General features: G+C 48.3%; 1 protein-coding gene across 4 annotated transcripts; it reads left to right on the forward strand.

Moving 5' to 3' along the window:
• The first annotated feature begins 2,838 nt into the window (after window positions 1-2,838).
• LOC134031324 (disks large homolog 5-like) lies at window positions 2,839-27,428 on the forward strand. Of its 4 annotated transcripts, none has more exons than XM_062474904.1 (34): window positions 2,839-3,541; window positions 7,571-7,639; window positions 8,134-8,302; window positions 8,662-8,805; window positions 9,732-9,915; window positions 11,744-12,000; window positions 12,363-12,675; window positions 12,887-13,117; window positions 14,861-15,045; window positions 15,304-15,429; window positions 15,789-15,921; window positions 16,020-16,147; window positions 16,223-16,398; window positions 16,585-16,688; window positions 17,067-17,159; window positions 17,563-18,570; window positions 18,661-18,790; window positions 18,916-19,060; window positions 19,402-19,523; window positions 19,638-19,724; window positions 19,877-20,036; window positions 20,327-20,404; window positions 21,715-21,877; window positions 22,174-22,307; window positions 22,407-22,571; window positions 22,736-22,916; window positions 23,014-23,162; window positions 23,466-23,636; window positions 23,870-24,063; window positions 24,288-24,431; window positions 24,660-24,787; window positions 24,991-25,100; window positions 25,958-26,067; window positions 26,264-27,428. In XM_062474904.1, exons 1-34 carry the CDS (start codon window positions 3,244-3,246, stop codon window positions 26,365-26,367), a joined length of 6,093 nt encoding a protein of 2,030 aa, XP_062330888.1. In that variant the 5' UTR covers window positions 2,839-3,243; the 3' UTR covers window positions 26,368-27,428. The 4 variants fall into 4 exon arrangements, with proteins under 4 accessions (XP_062330888.1, XP_062330889.1, XP_062330890.1 ...); XM_062474905.1 differs by having other exon boundaries at window positions 18,670-18,790; XM_062474906.1 differs by lacking the exon at window positions 20,327-20,404.
• Window positions 27,429-27,597: the final 169 nt, after the last annotated feature.

Below are 27,597 nucleotides of genomic sequence, written 5' to 3' on the forward strand. Positions count from 1 at the left end.
TGGAACAGTATCCCTTACGTAAGTGATTCCTCTGTGCGTGCGTTTTGGTCTCTTATTTGAAAAAGGAAAATGTTAAAGTTTTTCACAGTTCATTGCCACACAGCAGTAAAATGGCCCTGCAGAGGGAGTAGCTAAAAATAGTTTTCCATGGAAGAGACACATTTATTCACCAGCAATATCCCGTCTGTCGTTTCCCCTTCGCTATGTGTTGTGATTTGGATTAAAGAATGGGACGAATGTGGTAATCAACTTTTTAGCTTAATATATTTCAACAAATGTATGGTGTATGTTCCCTTTAGCACAGCCTCTATAACTGATGTTTGGGGGCAAAAAACAAGGAACATGGAATATCAAATAAGGATCTCTATTTTGTCACTCAGCAGTAAGAACATCACTTTTTAATAATTTTGATGCTTTTAAAATGTTCTCAAAGAAACTGCATATATCAGCTTTATTATACACAAACAGATCGCTTTAAGACACTCGATTGGTTACTAATAAACAGACTAAGTGAAAGCAATATGTATTCTGGGATAGACCCCCCTGACACACAAACACATGCACTAAGGGGTTACTGTGTTTTCCAGTTGGGAGCTGTCAATCGCATGTGCACATGTGGACACGCTGACATGCTGATCAATAATGTCTTGTTGCGTCATCAGTGTTGCTGTGAGACAAGACTGTCAAGGTCAGACAGGCCAGTGCTAGCTCCCTCCTCCACCAGGGCCCAGCCCCTCTCAATAGATCACAACTGTCTTCATGGATAGGCTGACAGTCACTTCATGACTTAATGCCCTCAAAACAACACTGCTTTTTGCACTGGACAATACAATCCTGTACCATTTGTATTTTTTGTAATATTTGTATTTTTATATTGTAAATTACTGCAACTTATATTTTATTTTATATTTTATTATATAGTTTATTTGAATCTAATTCCATTGCTAGTTATGTACCCTTAGTATAGTTAGTCCTCATATTTAAATGTTATATTCCTATATGTTTAATGTTTGCACCTTCCTGCCAAAGCAAATTCCTTGTCTGTGCAAACTTTCATGGCGAATAAAACTGATTTCTGATTCTGATTCTGACAGGTTGTCCCCCAGCAGATTTGGGATGAAAGGAAGGGGCATGGATGAACAATATTGAACCTGAGATGTGAAAGGAGTGGACTTCTATAATGTTTTGCAGGTTGGAAGTGAATATATCGCATTGATAAGCTATTAATGGACAGTAATATATCCTGCCAGTGTGATGTAGTCATAGAGCTTGATTAGAGTGGAATTTTCCCTGCCAGCTGACATGGAACAAGTGCCCAACTGACATTTGGTTGCCATGGGTGTAATCCCTCTTTAACCTTCATGAATGCATATAAGCAAATTATAAAGTGAGGATTAAATGAATCACACATAATGAGATATCAGATATAACGTTATCAGACTTACAGTGACTGTGCAGAGTATACACAATCATACATTTGGTTTAACATTTAAAAGCCATGAGGGATTGTTTTGGGAGTCAGGTGGCTGAGCGGTTCGGGAAGCGGGCTAGTAATCAGAAGGTTGCCAGTTCGATTCCCGGCCGTGCAAAATGACCTTGTGTCCTTGGGCAAGGCACTTCACCCTACTTGCCTCGGGGAGAATGTCCCTGTACTTACTGTAAGTCGCTCTGGATAAGAGCGTCTGCTAAATGACTAAATGTAATGTAAATGTTTTGCTTTAGAGGTTCATTCTGATTGGACAGAAGGCATGTGAGTGTTGCTTTGCACGTGTAGTTGTTTCTGTGTGTCATCGGTATGGCATCTAAAGCAAATCTAGAATATACACAATGTTTAAGAATGAACACGTAGCATTGACTGTGAGTGTGATTCAGTCTGTCTGAAACAGTTTTCATGACGCAATTAAACTCGCGGACAAGACTGGTGAGAATCGAATTTCCATTCATAAGTGGGTACGTTACAATGTTTTTTCATTTGCATAATTACAGAGCATTCCAGTAAGATTTGGCTCAGAGTCATATGGATTTTTACTGCTAGAAAGTGGAAAACGAAGTGGTTATATAATCAGTTGAATTGTTAAAGCTGTTTAAAACTCAAGTAGGGCAATGTATGGGCACACTGTGTGCAGAATTAAGCTTAACAGTCCTGAAAAGCATGCATACATGTTGTAGGTGCTGAGGTCACATTCTTTACTACAATATAGACATTGAGCAATTGTATTTATGAATGTGTAGTTTAGATATTTGACAGCATTCTATCTCGAACAGTCTAATGCTGTCTATAAATATTGCTGATATTGGAGTATCTGAAAACGTTCAAAAGCTACCTCCTTTTCTCGAATCTTACATATTCATACTTTCGGTCAGGTTCGTTAACTAACTTCAAGCTTGGCAGATGTGATTTCAGCCTCCAGAGTATCCTGCTTCTTACGTGAGGGATTATCTAGAGCAGAAGAAAGCATGCAGATGTGTCTGGGAACAACCCAGACGAGAAACTGTTTCCTGCATGCGATCATTGTAATCTTTTGATCAAACGACGAACGAAAGCATATTTGGATTAATGTAACGTTTAATGTTGTGGGTCTTATGCAACGCAATAAACATTTATAAATAGCCGTCTTTGGGTTGCTTTATGCATCGTTGATAAGTAGAAAAATAAGATGTGTTGTAACATTTGTAGCCGTTTTGTTTTGTATCTGCTGTGTTTCAGGCCAACATTGTGATGGAATAAAAGTTTCAATCAATCGGAAAGCCAGGTGCGTTTGAGAAGGAGATCCCACCCACTTTTACCTTACATGGCCATCGTATTAAAATATGATTGGCAGACTACACTACAGCTGCTTCGCTACGGATCCATGGCGGAGTTCGCAGTTCTGGAGACGGGATCTTGAACAGTTTTAACTTTTAAGCATGAGGGAAGAAAAACTTGGGATTGGAAAACCTTATTTTCTAAGGGAATGCAGCGAGGAACGCTTTCGACATATGCCGAAACATTTTCGAAAACGACGAAGTGCTGAACCTTGAGCGCTCTGGGAAAATGCATTGCTCTTTCTTAGTGCAGTCAACAGCCTTGGGCAACAAATATGGCTACTTGTGTCTCTTGCAATTTGGGTTGAAAAGCGACTCAACTTGGCTATGCACTACGTTTTCGGGGACACTGAACTCTTTAAAGTGACCATCGATTAGTAGTTGTAGTTTTGGGGTCTTGACGTGGTCATACAACGGGTCTTGTGCGAACGAATTGAGATGGAGTCGAAGCACAAAGAGTTGTTAGATAAATGCTACCAGAACTTACTAGAGTCAATAACAGATGCAGACAGAGTTGTAGATGTGTTGGCCAAATCTGGCACCCTTAATCAATCGGAGCACTACGAACTGGGGCATAACTGTACATCCAACTCCGAAAAAGTGGACCGTCTTTTGAAGATGCTGATAAGTAAAGAGAGGGATCATTTCCAAGATCTTTGTACGGCCCTGGAAAAGACTCACCCTCACCTGAATTCTCCTCTACTATTGAACATTGTACCAGTGGACCCACTATCTGGTGAGAAAGCAATTTAAATGTATCATATAGTTAATGAGCTAAAATGGAAATAATTGATTGATTACGGCGAGCATAATAAGCATGCTCAAGAAAATACTTTTCATTAGGCTACTAGCAGATGTAAAGCGCATGAATCAAGTTGTCATGACATCAGTACCCATGTATGGCTTCGTATTCATATATAAATTGTGGTCAGTAGGAACTAAGTTTTCCGCACATAAACAGTAGGGTGAAAGAATCTGACAGCATGGCAACACGAGGGATAGAACTTTCCTTTCGGCAAGATAATACCAAGGGAGCAGTGACATCATGTGACTTAATACTACCCCTTATGCACTCTCACTGCTATGTTTGTTCCCTATAGCCTCTCGCTAAAAGCACAGTGGGCTAGCTGTTGGGGCGGGTATTTAATGGAATTAAATGGCCGAAACAATCAATGTTGTTATAGTAGGGGGAGCCATGCTTTTACTGGAAAAGGGAAGGAATCAATAACTCACAATGTGTTAAATACTTGTCAATGTCAAAGGAAGAGGCTACAACTTCAGGCTATGCTGTAGGGTGCAGTAGCACAGTAAAACAGATATGGGAGGCTAGTTGTTTTAGGTAAAATACACAAAGGTTGGACCAGTTCTGAGAATTTGTTGTGAACATGGGCTACATAGCCTCATAGCAGGCAACTCTTGGTGAGAGGATAGAGTCTGGGAACAAGGTTACTGTAATGAATGGATTTGAGCATGCAGTTTTCCATAGAAAAGGTAAATCAAAGATATCCTCTATCCAACCCTGAATAATATAGGGGTCTATGAAAGACATGCATTCTTCTTCACTGAACAATTTTTCAGAGAGTGAAATACAGCTTGATGGTTCAACTCTAATATGTCTATGACCTTTTTATATAAGCTACAAAATGTCACAGAGCATGGCTGTCGTTCACGGGTTGTTTCTGAAGGGAATATTCCGACTTGAATGAGTTGGAGTACACCAAAGTGAGCAGGTCAGAGTAAAATGTACAGAACAGGAAATAATAAGTTGGTTATATGGGGCAGATAATGTCACGACAAAGGTACAATTAAAACTCCTGTAATTGCAGTGCCCTATTGAGCTGTGCTACTTTGCCAAAACACTCTTTTGTAGCTGGAAATTTTAAAACCAAGATGGCCAAATGGTGCAAAAGGTACAACCTCCAGTATGTATTTTGGCATTTATTTACTCTTCCCTGACTTGCTTGCTTTCAGATTCTGATTTGTGTGTGTTTTATTGGGTGTGCTGGATAATCTAATGTGGATGTAATTCTTTGTGTTCAGCGAAGTGCCTCTGCCATCCTTTTGGAGCCTCATGAAATTAGCCTACATTTTCTTCACTGGGAATTGTGAAAGCAGGGGAAAATAGTCCTGTAGTCGTTATTACGATGCTAATGTATTCATTGCCAGACTCACTGGTTGGTCTCGATTCAAGTGTTTATTAGGCTGCCACCTTTACTGGATCATACGTTGCTGCAGTTTTTATAACATGGACTGCTGTGAATATTCCCTAAAACTGCTACAGAGATAAATGTACTATATGCACAGATTGTGGCATATTTTTCGTGTATTTGCATTTGAAAGGGAAGTTAGCATTGTGTTTTTTTTGTTTATGTAGAGTATTTATCGATTTTATATAAGTGAAAGAGCTATGTGTAAGTTCATTAGAAATGGTGTGCTTTCCGCCACCAGCTGGTTAGTTGCCAGTCACAATGACTAGCGCCCCTGCCCAGACTGGTTCCTCCAGTGCACTAAAGCAGGGCCAGTCCCGGGACAACAGTGGCTTGTTGCTGTCCACCAACATGCCAAATCAGCAGCTCATGCTGGATTTTCTCTAGACTCCATGGTGAACCTGGATCCCGGAGGGTCTTTCTCTCCAGATCTCAGAGGGAGTCAGGTGGCTGAGCGGTTAGGGAATCGGGCTAGTAATCAGAAGGATGCCGGTTCGATTTCCCCCAAAAATGACGTTTTGTCCTTGGGCAAGGCACTTCACCCAACTTGCCATTGGGGGAATGTCCCTGTACTTACTGTAAGTCGCTCTGGATAAGAGCGTCTGCTAAATGACTAAAATGTAAATGTAAAGTAATATCTCCCTGGTAAGAAGGGGACAGATGTGGTGGCCTGAACACATCTGAGCTGTGACTATCACTCGCCTATGAGTGGATGTGTAAACACTGCCCTATTAAGAGTTTTGTCTTTATTCAGACTTTGGGGTGAGAGAAATGCATCCCAGTTGAAATGTGCCTCCTAAGACGTACCGTACAGTAGATTGAGTTATCTTTTTTTGTTTGTTTTTTACGTGGGGGTGTTTAGTAGCCTGTGGGTCTTGTATAGTGAATAAACAGAGACGCTCTCATATAACTCTGGCTCCAGGGCCTGCCAGCTGTAAGCTTCTGACTGCAGAATGTCCCCAGTGATTCCTGAGGAGAACTAAATGACTTGGAAGCATATAGTGATGGCTTTTTCATAGCATGTTACCCTGGTTTTCTGCCTCACTTGAAACATCTTTGAGTCATGCAGAGTGGAACTTTGTTGACGTTTTTGGATAGGCTTGTTGCGTGTTTAATAGTGTTTTCCTAATACCAACTGTTAGGGCTATTTTTGCCACACTGTCCTAACTCTGGTATAAATGTTTGAATAACAAACCATATGTACCCAACAACCATTTGTTTTGCCCTGCAGTTTGCATTGATGCAGCATTGACCAATGGCTTGCGAGCACTCTTGGCCAGTAACACCCATTGGCATGTCGAGTCAGTTCACCTGAACATAGGTTTTTAAACGATTAACTGTCGACGCATTGAGTCTGCCCCTCATAAGATACGAACAATCCCTGTTCTGAACTGAGCTGCTGTGAAGTCCAGGGTCACATGACTTCCAAGAAGCAGAGTGAGCAAGTGAGTGAGCAATTCCACAGTGAACCTTGGCCATTGTGACACTCTTTCCCCAAACAGACTCATGGGAAACTTAAGCTAGGAGGAACAAAGGCTGCTTGATCCATGGGATGCCACTACCCCTGAGGCACATCACTCTTTCTTTCAGTCCTCCGCTGGGAAAAAGAGGGGCGAGTCATGTAAGCTGGCCCTCTCTCCAGTTTTAATCAAACCAGTCTCCCTCAGCTAGTGGGAGCATTGCCAGAGAGGGATTGATTTAGTGGGCCGGGATGTGGGTAAATAGAATCGTTTGTCACGCTTCTTCTTTTACTTGAGTTGTAGACCTTACATCAGAGGTAAAAGTTGCTGACATAACTGTTCTATCAGCTGCTCCTCCCGGAGCCAAGTTGGGAGGTTAATGAATGTGCGGAGGCTTCGAACGGGAGGAGGGGTTATGGATGTTTGTGGTTTTTTGATGACATTGCTTAATGTAGCCAGTAGTGGTTGGATTCTCACTGCACAGTTCCAGAACTCAACGTGAGAAGGAGGCCATGGAGTTCACTTAATGTAATTGGATCAAATGGGGGAAGCGCTACTGGACCACGAACCCAAACCACCTCCATAATAGGCTGCTTTTTTACAACGTTCAAAGAAATCTGGTTTCATATAGATACAGTAAGCTCATAACCCAAAGTTTTTGTGTGTTTTTTTTTCTCCCCCTGAGGTAAAATCTGAATCACCAAAGGGAAAGTCCCTGCATTGAGAGGGGATTGTTCTCCTGTGTGTCAGAGGACATGAAAGGAGCAGCTCTGAGCCTCTGTGGGGCCCTGTTTTCACCAGCCCTTGTTTAGCCTGCCTCATAGGGCTCCCTGTGCCTGTGATAATTAGCCATACGCTTCTGTAAGACCCACAGGCTGTCATCTGAAGTTTAGTTCTCTAACTAATCTGTGCAACAACCCACTAAACCCAACCATGAAGACACACCGAAGCACACACATCATGCTTTGTTGAATTATATTGAGAGTGCCACTTACTGTATGTTAGTTATGGAAAGCCTCCAACCATTTTCAGTGTTTAGCAGTCTAATGTTCACTGGCCCAGACTGACATAAATGTTTGTTTTGTTTTTCCTTCTCAGGTTCCACTTACAGCGTCTTGTCCACAATGCCGTCTGACTCTGAAAGTAGCAGCTCTCTCAGCAGTTTAGGTGAGGCTGGGGCTCGTGGTGAGAGCATGGGCGCATCCCCTCCAGGAAGAGGCTGAATACATTTACTGCTGCTTGCTGCCGGTCCTCTCCGTGTGCCGTAGATCTCCTCCCCCCCCCCCCCCCCCGAGCAGGACTCTATTGTTACCCTCGGAGGGGGGGAAGGAGATGTCGCGGTGGCCCAGAAACAAAACATTGCAGCTACAGTCTTGAACTGATGATTCATGGAGCCTTTGATACACTGTTTCGATGTGTAGGATGAAAAAGTATTGATTCAGCATCCCAAGACTCGCAATGCACTGTCAGCATTCTTCTTATTTATTTATTTTCTTTTTCATTCTCATTTAGAGTACATTCCATCAGGCATTGTTCTGGTTTAACCAATTAAGTACTACAGTGGACAGGTGCAATTGATCAACTTTGCCTCGAGTGTTTCTGTACCGCCTCAAAGTCTGTGGCGAAAACCTTTGCCATCAGTGACATGCTAACACCCGCAGGTACCCCCGGCCAAGCCTCGTCCCCCCCGCCCGCCAGCACGGAGAACCGTCAGCTGAGCGAGAGGATGGAGACGGTGTTGTTCCAGCTGAGGCAGGTGACCCGGGAGAGGGATGAGCTGCGGAAGCGCCTGGCTCTCTCCTCTCCAGGAACCACGTTCGACGACTGCAGGTAACTGTCCTCTCACTCACGCAGGGACCCCTTAATGCTGACAAAATGAAACATTTATTCCCAGACAATGTTCCAGGCACGTCAATGTTTCTCAGGGATGGAGGGACAGGGTCTCGGCAACTGAGGTTGCCACACCTTGTTAAAATAAATTCCAGAGCCTGAGAGCTCACTGCTGTAGTCTAGTTAGATAAGTAACACTCTGTACAACAAGAGCTTTTGCGAAACATGCAGTTTTAATGAAGCTGCTCTCTTCATACGCTTCAACCCTTAAGCAGATAAGTGCACAGTATTCGGCCGGTTCAGTTCGACCATCTTTCCGTGTGGCATCGATGTTGATGCAGGCACTCTCTGGCACACAGGCCCCACTCCAAAACGGGTCACGACTACGAGCGTCTGAAACTGCAGTGTATGAAGGCCCTGGCAGACCTGCAGTCCCTGCAGAACCAGCACAGCAGCACGCTGAAGAGATGCGAGGAGACCGTGAAGAAAGCCGACTTCTACCAGTAAGTGGTACCTTACCAACCTTGTGGCTCTCGGGCCCATCAATATTTCAGCGCTGAGCCCATTTGCGGGTCCATTCTTCCCTCGCATTTACCCCACAGTGGATTTAACCTGGCTTTGCCCCTCACATAAGGCGGCAGATTGCAGACAACAGATTTTAAAAAGTTTTTAAGAGGGGTCAACCCTTGGTTCAATTCCCCCCCTCCCAAATAGGTTTAAAGGCTCAGATATGCCTTTTAAACTTTGAATTTGAACAGCTATCTTTCCAAATCAAAGCAAACCTTGGGATTTTGGCATTAAGGCTGTATATTGTGTCTTTTGTTAGGAAGATCAAAGTTAGGCATTGAATCACTTCAGTGTTGGCCTCGTCCGAAAGGTTTTGTGCCTGTGCTGCTTGCACCACGATCCTGATGGGTGCACAGCGGGCATAGCATCTGTGGCATCAGGATAATACTTCAAATCGGGCATGTTACTCCGGGGAATAAGCTGTACAGACTGGTCCTGTTCCATTTGTCTGATTTGCTGGTGGCATACTGTCTTCCATAGTGTGGGGAACCAACAGCTGGCTGCAATGCAAACACACAGATGCAGGATTATTCCAGTATTTAAGCTTCTGTCTCCAAACCCATGTTTGTTCAACAGAAAGTCTTTGTCTATCTACGACAGGTCTTGGCTATTTGGAGCAGAACCCCGTGTCTAGGCCAGTAGACCTTTCTCTCTTTAAATCCTGGAAATGCGTAATCCCTAGTACTCGGTTTTCCTTTTGCTGAATATTAATACAGGGGATCTTGTACAGAGCTGTACCTCACAAGTCAGCTGAACACACCTATGGCTGAACACTGCTGTTGGTGCTTAAGCTCTCAAAACAAGTGCATGGGTTCAGACGCTCTTGCTGACGTTGTGGTTTTGGGCGCGGCGGCGCGTGCAGCACCCTCCACAGCCGCCTGGCGAGCGAGCAGGCCCAGGTGAAGGAGGAGCTGGAGGCGGCGCGACAGGACAACAGCCAGCTGGCGAGGGAACACAACCACCTGAAGCAGGGCTGTGAGGAGCTCCGCAGGCTGCACGACGAGGGCCAGAGGGAGGTGGCCGACATGAGGCTGCTGCACCAGCAGGTACGAGGGAGGGAGGAGGGAGGAGGAGGAGGGAGGAGGAGGGAGGAGGAGGGAGGAGGGAGGAGGGAGGAGGGAGGAGGAGGGAGGAGGAGGAGGAGGAGGAGGAGGAGGAGGAGGAGGGGGGGGGGAGGGAGGGAGGGAGGGAGGGAGGGAGGGGGGGAGGGGGAGGGAGGGAGGGAGGGAGGGAGGAAGGAAAGGGAGGGAGGGAGGAGGAAGGAAGAAGGAGGAGGGAGGGAGGGAGGGAGGGAGGAAGGGAGGGAAGGAGGAGGTGGAGGAGGAAGAGGGCAGGGCCTCACCCACACCCTGCACACACCACACCCTCCCAGTGAAGAGGCTTAGGCCCCTGAACCACCAGTCATCCCCCATCTCCACCACATCACATATGCACTTAATTCAAATCTGTGGATTATTTAAGATTACGGATTAAGGCTTCATTAAGTAATTAAAGTATAGGTCTAATCAGTGTGGCAGTAGTCCTAGCCGGCCCGTAACAGGCTGGAGTGAGATCTGGCACCCTGTCAGATCTCTGCGGGGAAGAGGACAACTAATGGGCTGATTTGTGGTGATTAAAAGGTGTGAAGGAATGGGCGATTCAGGGATTCCTAAATTCCCTAGTTTCGGCAATTTTAAAATGGTCTTAGTCCTCATTTCTGATGCTTTGTGACCCTCACACTCCCAGTTGTATTGTAACATTTATCCCAGATTTCACATTAATTTGCCCGCACAGACCCATGAGTTCACAGAGTAATAAAGTAATATGAATAAACCGAGCACAGAAGTCAGACAAGCTTGTTTCGCCACAGACGACATTGCCAGTAAAACCGTTTCAGACCTATTTCTGGCCTTGTCGCAGGCGAGCCAATTGGTCAGATCATTAAATGTCTGTCATACCTAACATGGGCATGGGGAATGTCCACTGATCAGGCCAGGCCAGGGAAAGGGCCTCATTGTTTACTTACTGGCAGTCTGTGAGCTCATGGCATCATTAGGTAAACTAGCATGGAGCTACATTTAAATCCAGATTCAAATTAGCCTGATGTCATTTCAAATTAGGCCATCACTGTGAATAATGTCAAAGTTGCTGGGAGCCGATGGCTTGACGTAGGGCAGCTATGACTGACATGCAAGGAGCTTGTGAATGGCAGAATAAATGCCATGGAGCCTGTTTTGCATCCTGATCACTGCTGAATACTTGAATCCTTCTTCAGAGGGATTATAAATGGTCTGCGTGCGATTTGATTTCGAGCAGTTGAGTTACTTCATTTAGCCTTCAGCCTTGACCTCTCTTAGCTAAATAGCTTGAGAGCAATTTGACAGAGGAACTGACTACTCACACGTAGGAAAGACTTAACAATCCGACAAAGACTGACAAGCGGAGCAGATGTTGACGCGGGGGAGGGCGATGACAAGTGCACAACAATTTGATGATTGGAAACGGGTGTGTCGGGAGCTAGCCGCACCGCACGCACAGAGACCGACGGGGGAAACGCCAGGGAGGCAGGGAACACACCAGGAGAAAACCAGAGGCCTGTGACAGATTGTTTCCTGCTTTGATCTAGTGTGCAGGAGAGACTCTGCTTTTCTAAACATAGCACTGTCGGCGCAGCTAGTTTTATGGCACTTCACCTACCGCAGTATTTGGATGATATAAAGTCATCAGTAGTCTTATTTTGTGTAGCATGTTTACTGTAATACGGGGAGGATCTATACAACAGTGCAGACGATACAAAACCCTGACTGTTAGCCTTCACTGAAAAGCCAAATTACCGGAAGTACTGGAGAGAAACCTGGCCCCTGCCCCCCTCTGCCCCCCCCCCCCCCCCCCCAGGTGATGAGGGATGGGGCGTCGGAGATCCTCAACAAGCTGTACGACACGGCCATGGACCAGCTGGAGGGCCTGAAGAGGGACTACGAGGCGCTGAGGAAGAGGTACAACGAGAAGACGGCCCAGCACAACACGGACCTGAGCCGCCTGGAGCAGGCTTCTGAGGAGAAGCACCTGCTGCAGAAGCAGGCCGACTCCCTGCTGAAGCAGAGAGACGCCGCCGTGCACTACCAGCAGCAGTACTCGTCCTCCATGAGGAGGTACACACACACACACAGCATCCTCTCTATATCCTAGCTTCCCAGGATGGGGGGGGGGGGGGGGGTGTATGGCAGCAAATCAGTGAGGTGAATTCAAAACCAACACATTTGGTGGTGTTTAAATGTCATTAAGTATTCAAAGCCTTTTTAAAATTGAAAACATAATGTCACTGATTTGCTTCCGTGGGGCGTGCTGTATTTGGAGGTGATGCAGTAAAAGCAACTGCCCCGGCTGCAACGGATGGAAACACAACTCGCAATTTCCCCAGAAATAGTACCCTCTCTAGTTTCATTTGAGATTACGAAAGGTCTTTATTTGCCCTGACGTGGAACTCCTCCCCCATGGGGCGGGCTGTGCGCAGGTTCGACTCCGCCCAGCAGGAGCTGTCCAAGGCCTCGGCGCAGAACAAGGAGCTGCAGCGGGAGATGGAGCGGCTGCAGGCGGACGCCACGCGCCTCAAGACCCAGCAGCTGAAGGCGACCAAGGACTGTGACAAGTACAAGGAGGAGAGGGACTCTGTGTTCAGCGAGTACCGCCTCATCATGAGCGAGAGGGACCAGGTGATCAAGGAGGTGGACAAGCTGACCACGGGGCTGGAGGTGGCCGAGGCCAAGCTGAAGAACACGTCGTCGGAGAGGCGCGTGGCCGGCGAGGAGATGGAGGCCTTGCGACAGGTAGGGGCCCCGGAGAGCGCAGCTTGGAACCACCATGGAACCACCGTGGTGATGGCAGTGAAAGATGTTCGGTGTGGTTTTAGGCACCTTTTTTTTTTTGTCCTATTTTTTTTTTTTTGCTCTTGATTCATTGTAACATGTTTTGAGGCACACAAGTTGCTGAGTTTGAGCTGTGTGGGTGTGTGTGTGTGTGTGCGCGTGGGCCCTGAAGGAGCTGGGATCGGCGCTTGTGGACAGGGACCGGGCCATCTGCGAGAAGAACGAGCTGCTAGACAAGTACTGCCACGAGGTGAAGGACAAGGCCGAGGCCCAGAAGGAGCTGAGCCAGGCCTGCAAGGACATGGAGACGGTCCGCGAGGAGAGAGACGTCGCCCGCAAGGAGAGGACCGAGGCCATCATCCAGAGAGACCAGCTGCTCCGAGAATACTACCAGGCCAGACAGGTGAGCCTTCAGTGCGTGTGTCTGTGAGCAGAGAGCTCTGGTGGATTTGATTTGTTTACTTCCCATAATGCATAGTTATTACAAGGCATTCTTTTTGGACACCTTCTGGAAGACCCACAATTATCTCTTTGCTATCATAGACTGTTCATAACACGAGGGAATTTTTTTAATGCAGAATTTATATACATGCAAGTCAGGAGATCCCTGCATTAGGAAATTACCAGCAATTAAAAGAAGTGAAAAGCTTTTTCTGACTTTGACACACAGAGGGTATAAAGTGGTGCTGCTGCAGTACAAAGCACTTCGCTATCCCCAGCCACGTAAAAAAGAAAATTGGAATGGAACTGATTTACAGTAGTCTGGCCGTAAAGTAACTAAATGCCCTCTCCCCATCTCGCCCTCACAGTCCTCTTTGCCTCACAGTCCTCTCCGCCTCACAGTCCTCTCCGCCTCACAGTCCTCTCCGCCTCACAGTCCTCTCCGCCTCACAGTCCTCTCCGCCACACAGTCCTCTCTGCCTCACAGTCCTCTCCGCCTCACAGTCCTCTCCGCCTCACAGTCCTCTCCGCCTCACAGTCCTCTCCGCCTCACAGTCCTCTCTGCCTCACAGTCCTCTCTGTCTCACAGTCCTCTCTGCCTCACAGTCCTCTCTGCCTCACAGTCCTCTCTGCCTCACAGTCCTCTCTGCCTCACAGTCCTCTCTGCCTCACAGTCCTCTCTGCCTCACAGTCCTCTCTGCCTCACAGTCCTCTCCGCCTCACAGTCCTCTCCGCTTCAGTGCCCTCTTAAGCTCTCCAAGCCCCAAACACTGCCACGCTGCTCAAAATCAGCGGCGTCTATTTTTAAAACGGTGCCTTTTCTTACCATCTCGGCAGTTAATCCTCTAGACCCCTAAGTCCTCAGTGAGTGGCACCTGCTTGGCAGGACTGGAGAGGCACTGCAGCTGGAATCTAATCCAGAGCGCTCCAATCTGTGTCCCATTTCACAGCCCATCCCCCGTAATCCACGACTTCTCCCTCCCCCAACGCCTGACCTCACCCTCCCTCATTACCCTCGACTTTTGATTGGGTGTGAAGCGATGCTCTGATTCAGACGTTGTGTTTTGTTTGTGTCCTGTATTTATGTTTGCCTGCTGTTTTGTTTTTCTTTCTCTGCTTACCCTGACGGGGAGCAGGCCGGTCTACGGGTAAGCACTTAGTGTTTCGTTGTTGTGTTTTGGAAAGTGAAACACAATCTGTTTGATTGATAGTTGATCCAAAGCATTACTTTGTAGCTCCTTCACACATCTGTAGGATAAAACATTTAAGATATACCACAGAAACCAATACTGAATTATGGGAGTCAGGTGGCTGAGCGGTTAGAGAATCGGGCTAGTAATCAGAAGGTCGCTGGTTCGATTCCCGGCCGTGTGAAATTACGTTGTGTCCTTGGGCAAGGCACTTCACCCTACTTGCCTCGGGGGGAATGTCCCTGTACTTACTGTAAGTCGCTCTGGATAAGAGCGTCTGCTAAATGTAAATGTGAATTAGATTTTCACAGCATCTTTGAACACTCCGCGATTCATCCCTTCATTGAATGTACAGCATCCTGATGGGGAACAGAGCAACACAGGTGTTAGGATTGCACTGCTTGATTTTTTTTTTTTTGCGCCGTGAAACAAGCTCATACGTTACAGCTTTTATTGACTAAACGGACCCGTAAACGTGATGAATGTGATTAGAATCCTGGTCCGTCCTCCTGCAGAAACAGGACTCTGCCTCCGTGGACATGGAGCGGGCCAGCAAGGAGATCGACATGCTGAGGAAGCAGTACGAGGCCATCTCCCAGGAGCTGAAGGAGGCCTCACAGGAGGCCGAGGTGGCCAAGTGCAGACGGGACTGGGCCTTCCTGGAGAGGGACAAGATCGTAGCTGAGAGGGAGAGCATACGGTACACACACACACACACACACACACACACACACACACACACACACACACACACACACACACACACACACACACACACACACACACACCATCATGTGGGTGTTAATTAAGCAGCTATCCAGCCCTTAATTACCAAATGTAAATATTTAGATAGGGATACACAGGACAGATTTCTGTTTGCAGTTCTTGACGGTGCTTACTACAGGGTTGACAAGCGTGTGAAGAACTGGAAACAAGAACGTGTGTGTGTGTGTGTCAGGACGCTGTGTGACAACCTGAGGCGGGAGAGGGACCGGGCTGTGAGTGATCTGGCAGACGCTCTGAGAAACTTGGATGATATGAGGAAACAGAAGAATGAATCCTTGCGGGAGCTCAAGGAGCTGAAGTGAGTCATCTCTTCATCCCCTCCAACCTCCCCTACTGAAGCAGGCCTTCTCCAACTATTTTTAGCACGGCAAATTGAATGCCATTACTTCCTGTTTACAGTTGTGAGAGTCTAGGAAGCGGTCTCCTGGCTGTGTGGTCTGGCTGTGTGGTCTGGCGCTAGGCTTTTACCACCACCTAGTGGAGAACCAGACACTCCTTAAGCAAGGAGACTGGCATCCTTATTAATGACCCCAGAGGTTTTTATGCTGTTGAAATTGAACAGTGCACGTTCATTGTAAGGTTGTAAACCAAAGCATCGATGCGTGTGATGTCACGAAGCTCCAATGTGAATGCCCACTTTTTAATTCTTATCCACAGAGAGAAGATGGAGGACCAGTTGGAGAGGGAAGCTCGGTTTCGTCAGTTGATGGCCCACAATTCCCACGACTCGGCCATCGACACAGACTCTCTGGAGTGGGAGACAGAAGTGGTTGAGTTTGAAAAGGACAGAGTACGTTAACCCAACCTCCAACTCCCAACTGTCTTGCAGCTCAGCAGAGAGGTCACAATGTTTGTTGTAGCCAGTCACAGGTCATGCTCTGGTTACAGGAGGACATGGATTTAAAGGCCTTGGGGTTCGACGTCGCGGAGGGCCTAAATGACCCGTATTTACCGGGAGACTGTGGGATTTATGTGAGCAAGGTGGACAAAGGCAGCATCGCTGAAGGAAGATTAAGGTAACTAAGAGTTGCCCTCCCCAGTGCTTTTGAGATATCGATGCTGTTCCTAAACGTACGTTGCTGTATCCACAGAGTAAACGATTGGCTGCTGAAGATTAACGACGTGGACCTGACCAATAAGGACAGGAGGCAGGTGATCAGGGCTGTGCTGATTGGAGAGGGGGTGATCAATATGGTGGTCCGCAGGAGGAAGTCACTGGGCGGAAGATTAATCACCAACGTACAGCTGAATCTCACGGGACACAAAGGTCAGTCTGCTCGCTCTAACACACCATGTCTGTCAACACAGAAAGAAATGGAGGCTTCCACTGTCTTAACGAGAACCGAGGAGACAGTGACTAACCTGTGCTTGATTATCTCTGGATCTTTCTCCATGTATTTCACTTTCTCTCTTGCTCCTTCTCCTTCTCCCCCCTCTCCCTCCCCCTCCCCAGACAGTGGTATTGGTCTGGAGAGTGGAGTGTTTGTGGCTGGAGTTGCCTCAGGCAGTCCGGCTGCCAAGGATGGTTCCCTCACAGTTGGTGATAGAGTAATTGCTGTAAGTATGGCATAAAAAAAATACCTGCGTTTTCCATCCATAATCCAGGCCAACATTCCTGTGTGAAACACATATGCAGTACTGTATGACATCAGTGTTAAATTGTCACGTCCCACTGCTGCTCTCTGGTGTTGATGGGGAAGCATTGCGTATTTTTTGTGCCGAATAACTTTGGCAAATAACTTCCACTGTTATTCTACTTCACCGTATCCCAATTGAATTTTATAACTCATTTATGAATCCCAAAATGTTATGCTCTTTGCCTAGGTGTCATATTTACTAATAATATTTAATAACAATCATCTAACCTTCTTGAAAGCTCAACTCCCCAAATGCACGTTGTCTATATGAAATGCTGACCTCGTTTTGGCTCCACAGATAAATGGAATTGCGCTCGATAACAAGTCTCTGACAGACTCTGAAGCCTTGCTGAGGAGCTGCAGGGACTCTCTGAGCGTCTCTCTCCTGAAGGTGAAGGTCTCATCTCCTCCTTGGTTCAAACACCTCCTCCCAGCTGATCCCTGGAGCAGGGGAACACAAACGTGATTTAAAATAAATTTAGAAGAGGATACTATAGTAGTAGAACTGGTTTGGTGACCACGATTACCAGGAATCTGTGTCTGTAGATAAACCTCCCCTAAATAGGCTTGTGTTTTGTTTTTCAGGGGAGCTTTCTAGACACGTACAACAGCCAAGGTTCAGTGGAAATGTTCCAACTGTAGTAATTAGACGAGGTAGAATTCATATGAATCTGGGTACTGTAAACTTGCCCCAGAATATTTAGTTTACTAATTTCATGTTGACTCCAGGTGTGTAAGGGTAACAGTCATGTCCCTGTTCGTTTTATAAATCGTTTTTAATTTCCTTCCCCCAGATTCTTCCACAGAGTTGCTCTGGCCAGAGTCTGTTTGAGAACCTGAGGGACACTGAGAGGAACTCCAACTGCCGGCTCCACGCCGGAGAGCTCCACCTCAGGAACTGCCGAAACTCCAAGCACAACAGCTCCACCCAGACGGACATCTACAGTCCGGACGCAGGGGGGGAGGGCGTGGGGGCACACAAAGAGAGGGCCGACGTGCTAGACGGGGGCTCCCTCTGCCAGCACAAGCCCTTCTCCAGCAGCTCCCTCCACTCTCGCTCTCTGTCCCACCGCGGGGGCCCCCAGCTCAGCCCCAGGCTCAGCCCCAGGCCCCTCAGTCCCTCCAGCGCCCACCAGAGCTGCTACAGGAGACCCGAGCACCACAGACGGCCCCTCACCTTCAGCCCTGTCGCATCCGACTGCCTCACCCTCCAGCCCCCCCAGGCCAGCGTGGCCCTCCCAGAGAAGCCCAGTGGTGGCACCTGGCCCAAAGTCATGGAGGGCTCCTCCCTGCCCGAATGCACCCAACTCTCCATCTACAAGAAGCCTAAACAGAGGAAATCCATCTTTGACGCCGACACCTTCAAAAGGCCCGAGGCGCCCCCCAAGCTGGACTTCCTGTCACTGACCCAGCTGCCCAGACACTCCCCTCAGAGCCCCAGGTGTGACACGCTGCAGGCCCCGCCCACCCCACCTACCAGGAGCGACTCGTTCCGGTTCAAACACCGTCAGCAGAACAGCTCCGCCTCCGACTCCACTGTCACCACGGGCACCCCTCCGGCCACGCCCGGCCAGACCCCCGGACCCCTGCAGGAGGCCGCCCTGGAGGGGAGAGGAGACGCAGGGAAGCACCCCTACTACATGGACACCCCTGGAGAGAGCAAGCCCAACTCCAAGAAGTCATGTGACGAGGAAGTGAGCAAGCAGAGGTCGGAGGTGCACAGCAGGAAGAGGTACCGGCCAAAGTCGGCCCCCGCTCTGCGCCGAAACATGACCCCCCTGCACCTCCCCATCCCCATCCAGGTAACCAGGAGAGATTCAACTGTTCACTCAAATGAACTGATATTGTCATGTGTTCCCTGCGTGGATAAGAAATGTGGGTTTTTCTGCCAGCAGATCCAGAACTTCTCCAACGACGAGCAGTCACCCGAGCCAGTGGACCTGGTCCGCTTCTCTCCGCTGCGCTCGCACCGTTACAGCATGCCCTTCGTCCCTCCCAGCTACAGCAGCACTGTGGCCGCCCGTACGCCCTTCGCCGCTACCGCGTCCAACACACACACACACTGATAAAGATGTACTGTACTCCATTCCGACGTGGTGCTATGCGACCTAATGACCCTGTGTCCCCGTCTGTGTTGTGTGTTCCAGACCCCCCCCAACGAGGCCTGGCGCCCTGCCCCGCCGTGACGGCCGTGATGAGGAACCCGGTGTACACCGCCTGGAGCCACGAGATCAATCCCAACACCTGCCCCCCCGCGCCCAGCCCCAGCTGCCTTCCTGGCCCCCTCCCCAGGTGCTGCCCCCGGGGCTAACAGGAAGTTACCCCCCTGCTGCGAAAGGAGCAGTGCACACAAGACGCGTCATCCTAGATTCCAAGTCATGTTCAAACTCACGCAGTCATAGCTAAATCATCGGCATACCTCAGTCACTTTAGTGTTATGCCAAGCCTTTTGTACTGAAAGTTAACATTCATTTAGTTGACGGAAAACTGTTTTACTTAGTCAAGTAGATCCACTGGACAGTGTCCATGTTAGTCAGTGCTGTGTCTGTTGTGTTGTCAGTTCATGCAGTGTTTGCTTGGCCTGTTCGTCTCCAGTACGTTCATTCTGATTGGACTTGGTTTGTCTCGCCCAGCCCCCATCACCAGTGCCGTCTAAGTCTGGACCTCAGTCACAAGCGCTCGGGTGATTTAATCGAGTCGTCTCGGATCCAGGCCCCACACAGCACCAACTCCCTGCCCTCCAGCGCCCGACTGGGTCAGTACCGAGCACCTGCGCTCTCGGACAGACGTTTTTTTTCTTTCCTCTAAAGTTCGTAGCAGCTGCCCACTGTGATTTCACACATCTCTACTTCATCTGGGGTCGTTACAGGTTCCTCAAGTCATTTACAGTTACGGACAGAGCGCATTAAAATCCCCCCGACCAGATACCCACGCTCCACAGCCAGCTCTGATCGAGGTAGGCTGTGTTTTTACTCATTATTTATGGATCAAAAAAGTTTTGACAGCATTGCAGAGTAATTGGTGTTCAGTTCACTCACTGGACCTCCCTCCCTCCTCCTCCTCTTCCTCCTCCTCCTCCTCCCTCCTCCCCCCCCCCCTCCTCCACAGGCTCCCTGTCCCACTCAGAGTGCAGCAGCCCTACTCCCCCCACGTCCCCCGTCACCCTGGACGCAGCCTCCTTCGCCAGCAGCTCGTCGCAGGGCTCCGTGTCCACGCAGCCCAGGATATCAGTCAGCCCCGACCCCGGGGGGGACAGGAGGAAAGACAGGTAGCCCGTCCCCCTCAGGGTCATCTCCATGGCTACCTCCCTGTGGTCCGGCTTGTCCAGCCAGCGGGCCGTGTTGGTGCTGCCTGCTCTGGGGCTTTTAGCTGAAGGGTTGTTAACATCCTCCCCCAAAGCTCTGTCCTTCGTGGGGCGCCCGCAGACATCAGTCAGTCCAGCTTCCTCCCCCTCTCTCACCCTGGCAGCTCTTGAATATCACCTGCCACCTCTCCTCTCTGTGTTTATCATTCTTTTCTTTTCTTTTTTCTCCTTCCTTCCTTCTCTTCTCTCTTCAGGAAACTGTGTCTTAACAGGTCTTATGTCAAACTCCCTCTGGCAGTTAAACCCTGGTTCTGCTCCTTAAGGAGCCTGAGGTTGGTGTTGCTCTATAGGTGCTGCTTCTATATACATACTGCTCTATAGGTGCTGCTCTATAGTTGTGCTGCTGTATACATACTGCTCTATAGGTGCTGCTGCTCTATAGGTGCTGCTCTATAGGTGCTGCTCTATAGGTGCTGCTCTATAGGTGCTGCTCTATAGGTGCTGCTCTATAGGTGCTGCTCTATAGGTGCTGCTCTATATGTGCTGCTCTATATGTGCTGCTCTGTAGTTGCTGCTCTATACATACTGCTCTATAGGTGCTGCTCTATACATACTGCTATATAGGTGCTGATCTATACATACTTCTCTATAGGTGCTGCTCTATACATACTGCTCTATACATACTGCTCTATAGGTGCTGCTCTATACATACTGCTCTATAGGTGCTGCTCTATACATACTGCTCTATAGGTGCTGCTCTATACATTCTGCTCTATAGGTGCTGCTCTATACATTCTGCTCTATAGGTGCTGCTCTATACATACTGCTCTGTAGGTGCTGTTCTATACATTCTGCTCTAAAGGTGCTGCTCTATAGCACCTGCTCTATAGGTGCTGCTCTATACATACTGCTCTGTAGGGACTGCTCTGTAGGTGCTGTTGCTCTACAGGTGCTGCCACTGAATGGGTGCTGCTCTTGTAAACAATGTGGATTCCACCTGCAATACTTCATTGTTTTTGAAAAACATGACACCTGTAATGCAGGCACATGGAAAATAGCATTTCTGTAGCACACTAGAACTCTTCTTGGATGTATCCTTCATCCAGGATGTGCCTCTGTGTATCATTTACCCTGATGAAGGAGCTTGCCTTTGTACAGAAATTTATCATTCATCCACACGGAAGTGACCGACTTGAAGATGAATGCCTTTGAATTTTGGATGAATGCATGAGTTTGATCACAAAGGGGAATCTTTGATGTGTTATGCATGCTCTGCTCATTTCCCCGTGCTGAGATCTTCAGGCTGAATACAGGGAAACGATACATGCTGAAAACATCCTTGTTTTAAGAGTCTCTGTCCAACACTGACTCTACAGCGTTTAAGTCAGCTGTAACCATGTGAGGCTTTCTGCTTCATCCAGCCCTGGCTCTGGACAGCCAATAGAAACGTTAAGTCTTCTAGATTGTTTAGTACTTTGATTATGACCTCATCACATTTCAATCAGATATTTGTGGATGAAGGTTCTCCCTAGCCAGTATCTGGTTGGACAATGTCTTCCTGGGAATGCTGTCTCTCTTCCTGGCGGGCTCTCCGCTAGCGACCGCGGCTCAGCGTGTTTGTGCTTGTGCCCCTGCCTAGCAGGCCGTACCTGGAGGAGCCACGCAACGTGACGGTCCAGAAGGGGGCGGAGCCTCTGGGCATCTCCATCGTGAGCGGGGAGAACGGGGGTGTGTTCGTGTCCAAGGTGACGTCTGGCAGCATCGCACATCAGGCCAGGCTGGAGTACGGAGACCAGCTCCTGGAGGTAGCGTCTGCACACACACACACACACACCTAGGATCAGCGTTCAGTTTTTCGAACAGCGTGGCGATATCTCAGTCATCTACTAGGGAGTCAGTTGGCTGAGCGGTTAGAGAATCGGGCTAGTAATCAGAAGGTCGCCGGTTCGATTCCCGGCCGTGCAAATTGACGTCGTGTCCTTGGGCAAGGCACTTCACCCTACTTGCCTCGAGGGGAATGTCCCTGTACTTACTGTAAGTCGCTCTGGATAAGAGCGTCTGCTAAATGTAAATGTGCTCTCTCTGTTTTCTTCTTCTTCAGTTTAACGGCATCAACCTGCGGAACGCTAACGAGCAGCAGGCGCGCCTGGTCATCGGGCAGCAGTGCGACACCATCACCATCCTGGCGCAGTACAACCCTCACATGTTCCAGCTGGGCGTCCCCTCACGCTGCAGGTACGCCGGGGCGAGCCCCACAGGACGCTGAGCGCCTCTCTCTCCCCTGGGCGGATCTGACCGTGTGGTCTCTCTGTCTGGCTTGTCTCTCCCCCTCAGCTCTCGCATGGAGTCCATCAGCAGCCAGGTCACGCCGCAGGCCAGCGGCAACACCACCCCGGACAACCACTCCACCATCGACACCCTGAGCGAGCAGGATGAGGGCACCATGACCCCGCCCTCCAGACAGACCACCCCCGCCACCAGCCCCCGTAGCTCCCTCAGGTGGGACAGGGTTAGCTGGGGTCACGAACACTCCCCTCGTATCCAATACGATCCTCACGCAAGCTTTCCCCGGAGAGGGTCTGAGACAGCGTGGTGGATTCATAGATGCGGTGGTGAACCCTGGAGGTTGACCTAGCTGCTTGTCCTCCCTCCCTCCCTCCCAGGCTGTCTGCTGGTGCGCGGAGGGCCCAGGAGGTGCGGCTGGTGAGGCTGAAGAGGGCCGGGGCGGATCTGGGGGTCCAGATCTGCGGAGGGAACCTGTACGGGGTGTACGTGGAGAGCCTGGATGACGACAGCCCCGCCAAGTGTCCCGACGGCCTGCTGCCCGGGGATCTGATCCTGGAGGTAACACGTCCACACGCGCTCTGTTCAGTCCATCATGTGACTGGTATGAACTATCCCTCATGTTTTGCTTTGTCTGTGCTGTCTGCATGCTTCACAGTACAACGGTGTCAACATGAAGAACAAGACTGCTGAGGAAACCTATCTGGAGATGCTGAAACCAGCTGACACCAGCACGTTCAGAGTCCAGCACTGCCTGGACGAGCTCACCATGCTGAAAGACTCACCTGGAGATGGGTTCTTCATGAGGTAGCTGACGCTATAGATATGAAGTCATTTCACTTATTTCGACTTCTCATCGAATTCACCGGGGGTCAGATGGCTGAGCGGTTAGAGAATCGGGCTAGTAATCAGAAGGTTGCCGGTTCGATTCCCGGCCATGTCAAACGACGTTGTGTCCTTGGGCAAGGCACGTCACCCTACTTGCCTCGGGGGGAATGTCCCTGTACTTACTGTCCGTTGCTCTGGATAAGAGCGTCTGCTAAATGACTAAATGTAAATGTAAAACATGTTGGATGGGTTGAGCTCGGTATTCGTTTGATGTGCCTGCAGAGCTCTTTATGAACGTGTGGCAGAGGGGGAGACAGAGCTGAGCTTCAAGAAGGATGACATCCTGTACATCGAGGACACGTTACCCAGGGGGAACTTTGGCTACTGGATGGCCTGGCAGCTAGACGAGAGCGCTCGCAAGCTGGAGCGAGGGCAGATTCCCAGCAAATACATGTGAGTGACATACCACTCCACTGTTCCCATCGTACCACAGAAGAACTCTACTGAAGCCAGTTTGAAGGTCCACCAAAGGGCTTTCAAAGTCTTAAAGATGCCACCAACTGTCATATCGATCAGATGAGACATGTTTTTTTATTTTCTATAATTTATTATTGGTTGATGGTTGGTGAAGTTGCATTCCTTTTTCAATTCACCCCTACCCGCCACCATTACCCACGCCTCCCCAGGATTGACCAGGAGTTCTACCGGCGACACAGCATGCCCGACATGAAGGACGAGAACAACAGCAAGAGCATGTCGGCCGCGGCACGGCGCTCCTTCTTCAGGAGGAAACAGAAACACAAACGCAGCAGCTCCAAAGATGGGAAGGACCTCCTGACTCTGGACGCCATCAGCACCGACTCCCTTCCCATCATGGACGGTGAACCACTGCCTCTCTCTCTGGCTGTGTGGTCCTGCTGTCACCTGACCCCTCTAGTTTACGTTCCAATACTTTTAACAGTATTGGAAAGCTGAGTACAGCTCATCTAGCTAGATACATATTCGAAACGTCTATTTACAAAGTGCCATGACGGCCGTCAGGTGAACGGGCTCCGTTGTAGTAGTGACTCTTCTGTTGACCCGGGTTGAACTGTGTGTTTGCAGACGGCGTGAGTCTGGCCTACCAGAGGGTGCAGAAGGTGGAGTGCTCCTCCCCCAGGCCTGTGCTGGTCCTGGGGCCGCTGGTGGAGGCCAGCAAGGACATGCTTATGAAGGAAGCCCCTGACAGGTTCTGCCGCTGCCTGCCTGGTGAGCTGTCCACCATGGTTTCTTCAAACCCCTCACAACCAATGCGTCATCAGGGTGCATCTTCTGACTGCCACAAAACTCCTTTGTAGCTGACCTCACAGTGGGGAGGGAGCGGGGGGGGGGGTGCGGGGGGAGGGAGAGATCAGGTCACGAGAATAGGGCTTCCTCTATTAGGATTTGTGGGTCGTTTTCCAGTTGTAACGTGCATGCTTGCCTGTGTCGTGTCAGAGGTGATGAAGGCGTCTCAGCAGGCCATCGAGCGGGGCGTGAACGACTGCGTTTTCATCGACTATAAACGAAGAAGCGGCCATTTTGACGTGACAACCGTCGCGTCGATTAAGGAGATCACAGAGAGGGTGTGTCACTATATCCTTTATTTGTTGTTGTTTTTCAAAGTTTGGTTGTATTTGAATAAGCCCAGCAGTTAAGTACGTCCTGTGCTCAGGGCGTCTAGCTCTCCTGCACGCAGAGCCATGAAGAGTGTTTGTTAACAGCTATGTGCCACCTCCCATTTCTCATACCAACCGAACGACTCTTTCCTATCTCATTTCTCTCATAGGACTGTCACTGTTTACTTGACATTGCTCCTCACGCCATCGAACGGCTTCACAGCGTTCACATCTATCCAATCGTCATTTTCATTCGCTACAAAAATGCCAAGCAGATAAAGTGAGTAGCCGTGCATTTTTATGAAGATGTTTGTTGGTTGTACTTTACTTCTGCAAGGAAATAGATTGAAGATTTTGAGTGCTCAAGCTATTTTTTCCACATTCCATCTGCCTTTGCGACCAGCGTCAGATGACGGGAGACCTGTTTAACATGCATTAATTTATTTCTGTAATTATGTTCCCTCATTAATTCAACATTACAGACGTGACCTGCAGTTGATTATTGCTGGTTATTATCAAACGTACATCGAAAATGAATTAATCTGATTACAATTACATCAGTCAAGCAGTCTAGTCGACACCCCTCCATCAACCGGCCTCCGTTGCGATGGGATGATTGTGATTTGCTGAAGATCCCGGGGCATTTTCATTTGTGATCTCAGGAAAGATTAAGCTTGCTAAGCCCACAGTGGTCCAGTATACTCATGGCTGCGCACACAGAGACAGGCAAACAGAGTGCAGTCTGATTGATGCTAAGCCCTCTATCATCAGCTGAGTGCCAGCTGTTCCATGCCAGCGTGGCGAGGCAGCCCACCACTCTCAGCTCTGTGGTGTGGGCGTCTGAACACACACACACACACACACACACACACTGTGGCCTTGAAAGAGAACCAAGCCCCTGTATCTGAATGACATCCTCAACCAAGCACAATGCATGGACTTCATATTTGAGTGAGGTAGAGGGCGAGTAGTTCGGAGTAGGTGAACACTAAAGCCACTCCATTAATGCTTTCAAGTGCCTTTTTTCAGATATTTCTGTTGTTTCAGTGGTCAAAGGGGATCTCTGTCATGCCTCAATGAATCGCCGTATTGGTTATTATGGGATGTCCATAACTGTTCCCTGTCCTCGTCTCTCAGAGAGCAGAAGGATCCGCAGTTCTTGCGGGATAAAGTCACACAGAAACATTCCAAAGAGCAGTTTGAGATTGCTCAGAAGACGGAGCAGGAGTTCAGCAAGTTCTTCACAGGTGTGTTTCAGTATCCAGTGCTTTTTCACAAGCTCCAGAGACCTACTACATAGCTGTGTCTTATCTCACCCACAACTAGGATGTTCACGGTGTGACCAGTGTCGCCAAGAGTAAAATGAGGAGCTAGATAGCTTTGACACAGAGGTTACCAGCTCTCTCTGATCTACTTAATCTTAAATCTTAATCTTAAACCCAGGTATCGTCCAAGGAGGGAGCTTGGGCTACGTTTGCACTCAGATCATGACCATCGTCGATCAAGAACAGAGTAAAGTCCTGTGGATTCCAGATGGAAGTTTGTAGAGACCCCCGCAGCTCTATCACCAATCACCCTTAGGAACGGTCTCAATATGTAATAATGTTCTCATATCGGTACGTGTTCAAGGTGGGCCAGATGGTCGACACTTAACAGTTTCAACACTACACTTCTTGTACAAGGTCACGATGGTAGCACTGATGGTTTCCACACTGCATCACGGAGGTCACCCGCTCCTCTCAACAATGATGCTGTACTTCAGATCTTTTGTTTACACTAGTATTTAATGTAATGCTTACTTGAATGTGTTTGCACCATTACTCACAGCACTCCTTTTGTTCCCTATGACCCTGGATGACCTGTGCTCTAAACTGTGTCGGAGCAGACGGTTGTTTAAGCTACAGTGTTGGTATAGAGGACCAGGCTTAATAGAATGGACCACTGTTCGTCTCTCTATGGTATTTTTTTTTCCCTGTCGTTTTTAATTTATCTAACCAAATCAAAGATGTTGGTTATGAACTTTTTTGGGGGTTATAATAAATGTAGCAGTTTGGTTAATAGAATTATTTGTTTTATTTTCTTCTGTTTGTCATATGATAAATAAATATATATACCTATTTATAGAAAAAATGTTGGGCAGATTTGCATGATTCATTTTTGTAAGTTGATAAAACCTTTTACTTTTTTTGGGCAGTTTATTAATAATGCGCAGATAATGTTAAGGATGACACTATCAGTCTTCAGTACAATGTGTTTGTGTGCCATGTCAGTCTGGATGTTGTTGATTAACACAAAGAAACTGTTTCAAAGTATGCTAGTGATATTCCCAACATTTCATTTATTTTGCCTTATGGGCCGCCTCCCTTGAGAAGGATTCTTGAAAGGGATATTTTGTTGTTTGTGTCTTTTATTATAGAAAATGTACTGTCGATATGAGATAATTATGAAGTACTTTTAAGTATTTGAGCATTAATGTCTGCACAAATATTCGGGTTTATTGATAACGTTTCATCTTCTAATGCTGGTTAAAGGTGGGCTAGGAGTTTTTGCTTCCAACTATTTGTATCAAAGGAAATTGAGAAATAAATACAGTGAATCGTGAAAGGGATACTTTTTTTATTGTGTTATTCCGTGAGGTAGACTTGGGGCCTACTTGATTTGTTGTCTCATTTTGATGGCACTTATGATTTCAGGAAACTAAACGGCACGCGAGAGCAGACCGGTCACGCGCATGGCGCTTGCAAGTAGGCAGCTGGACAAGCATTAGGCAAGTTTGG

The sequence above is a fragment of the Osmerus eperlanus genome, chromosome 12, assembly GCF_963692335.1.
Source record: "Osmerus eperlanus chromosome 12, fOsmEpe2.1, whole genome shotgun sequence".
In the NCBI taxonomy this organism is placed as follows: Eukaryota; Metazoa; Chordata; class Actinopteri; order Osmeriformes; family Osmeridae; genus Osmerus; species Osmerus eperlanus.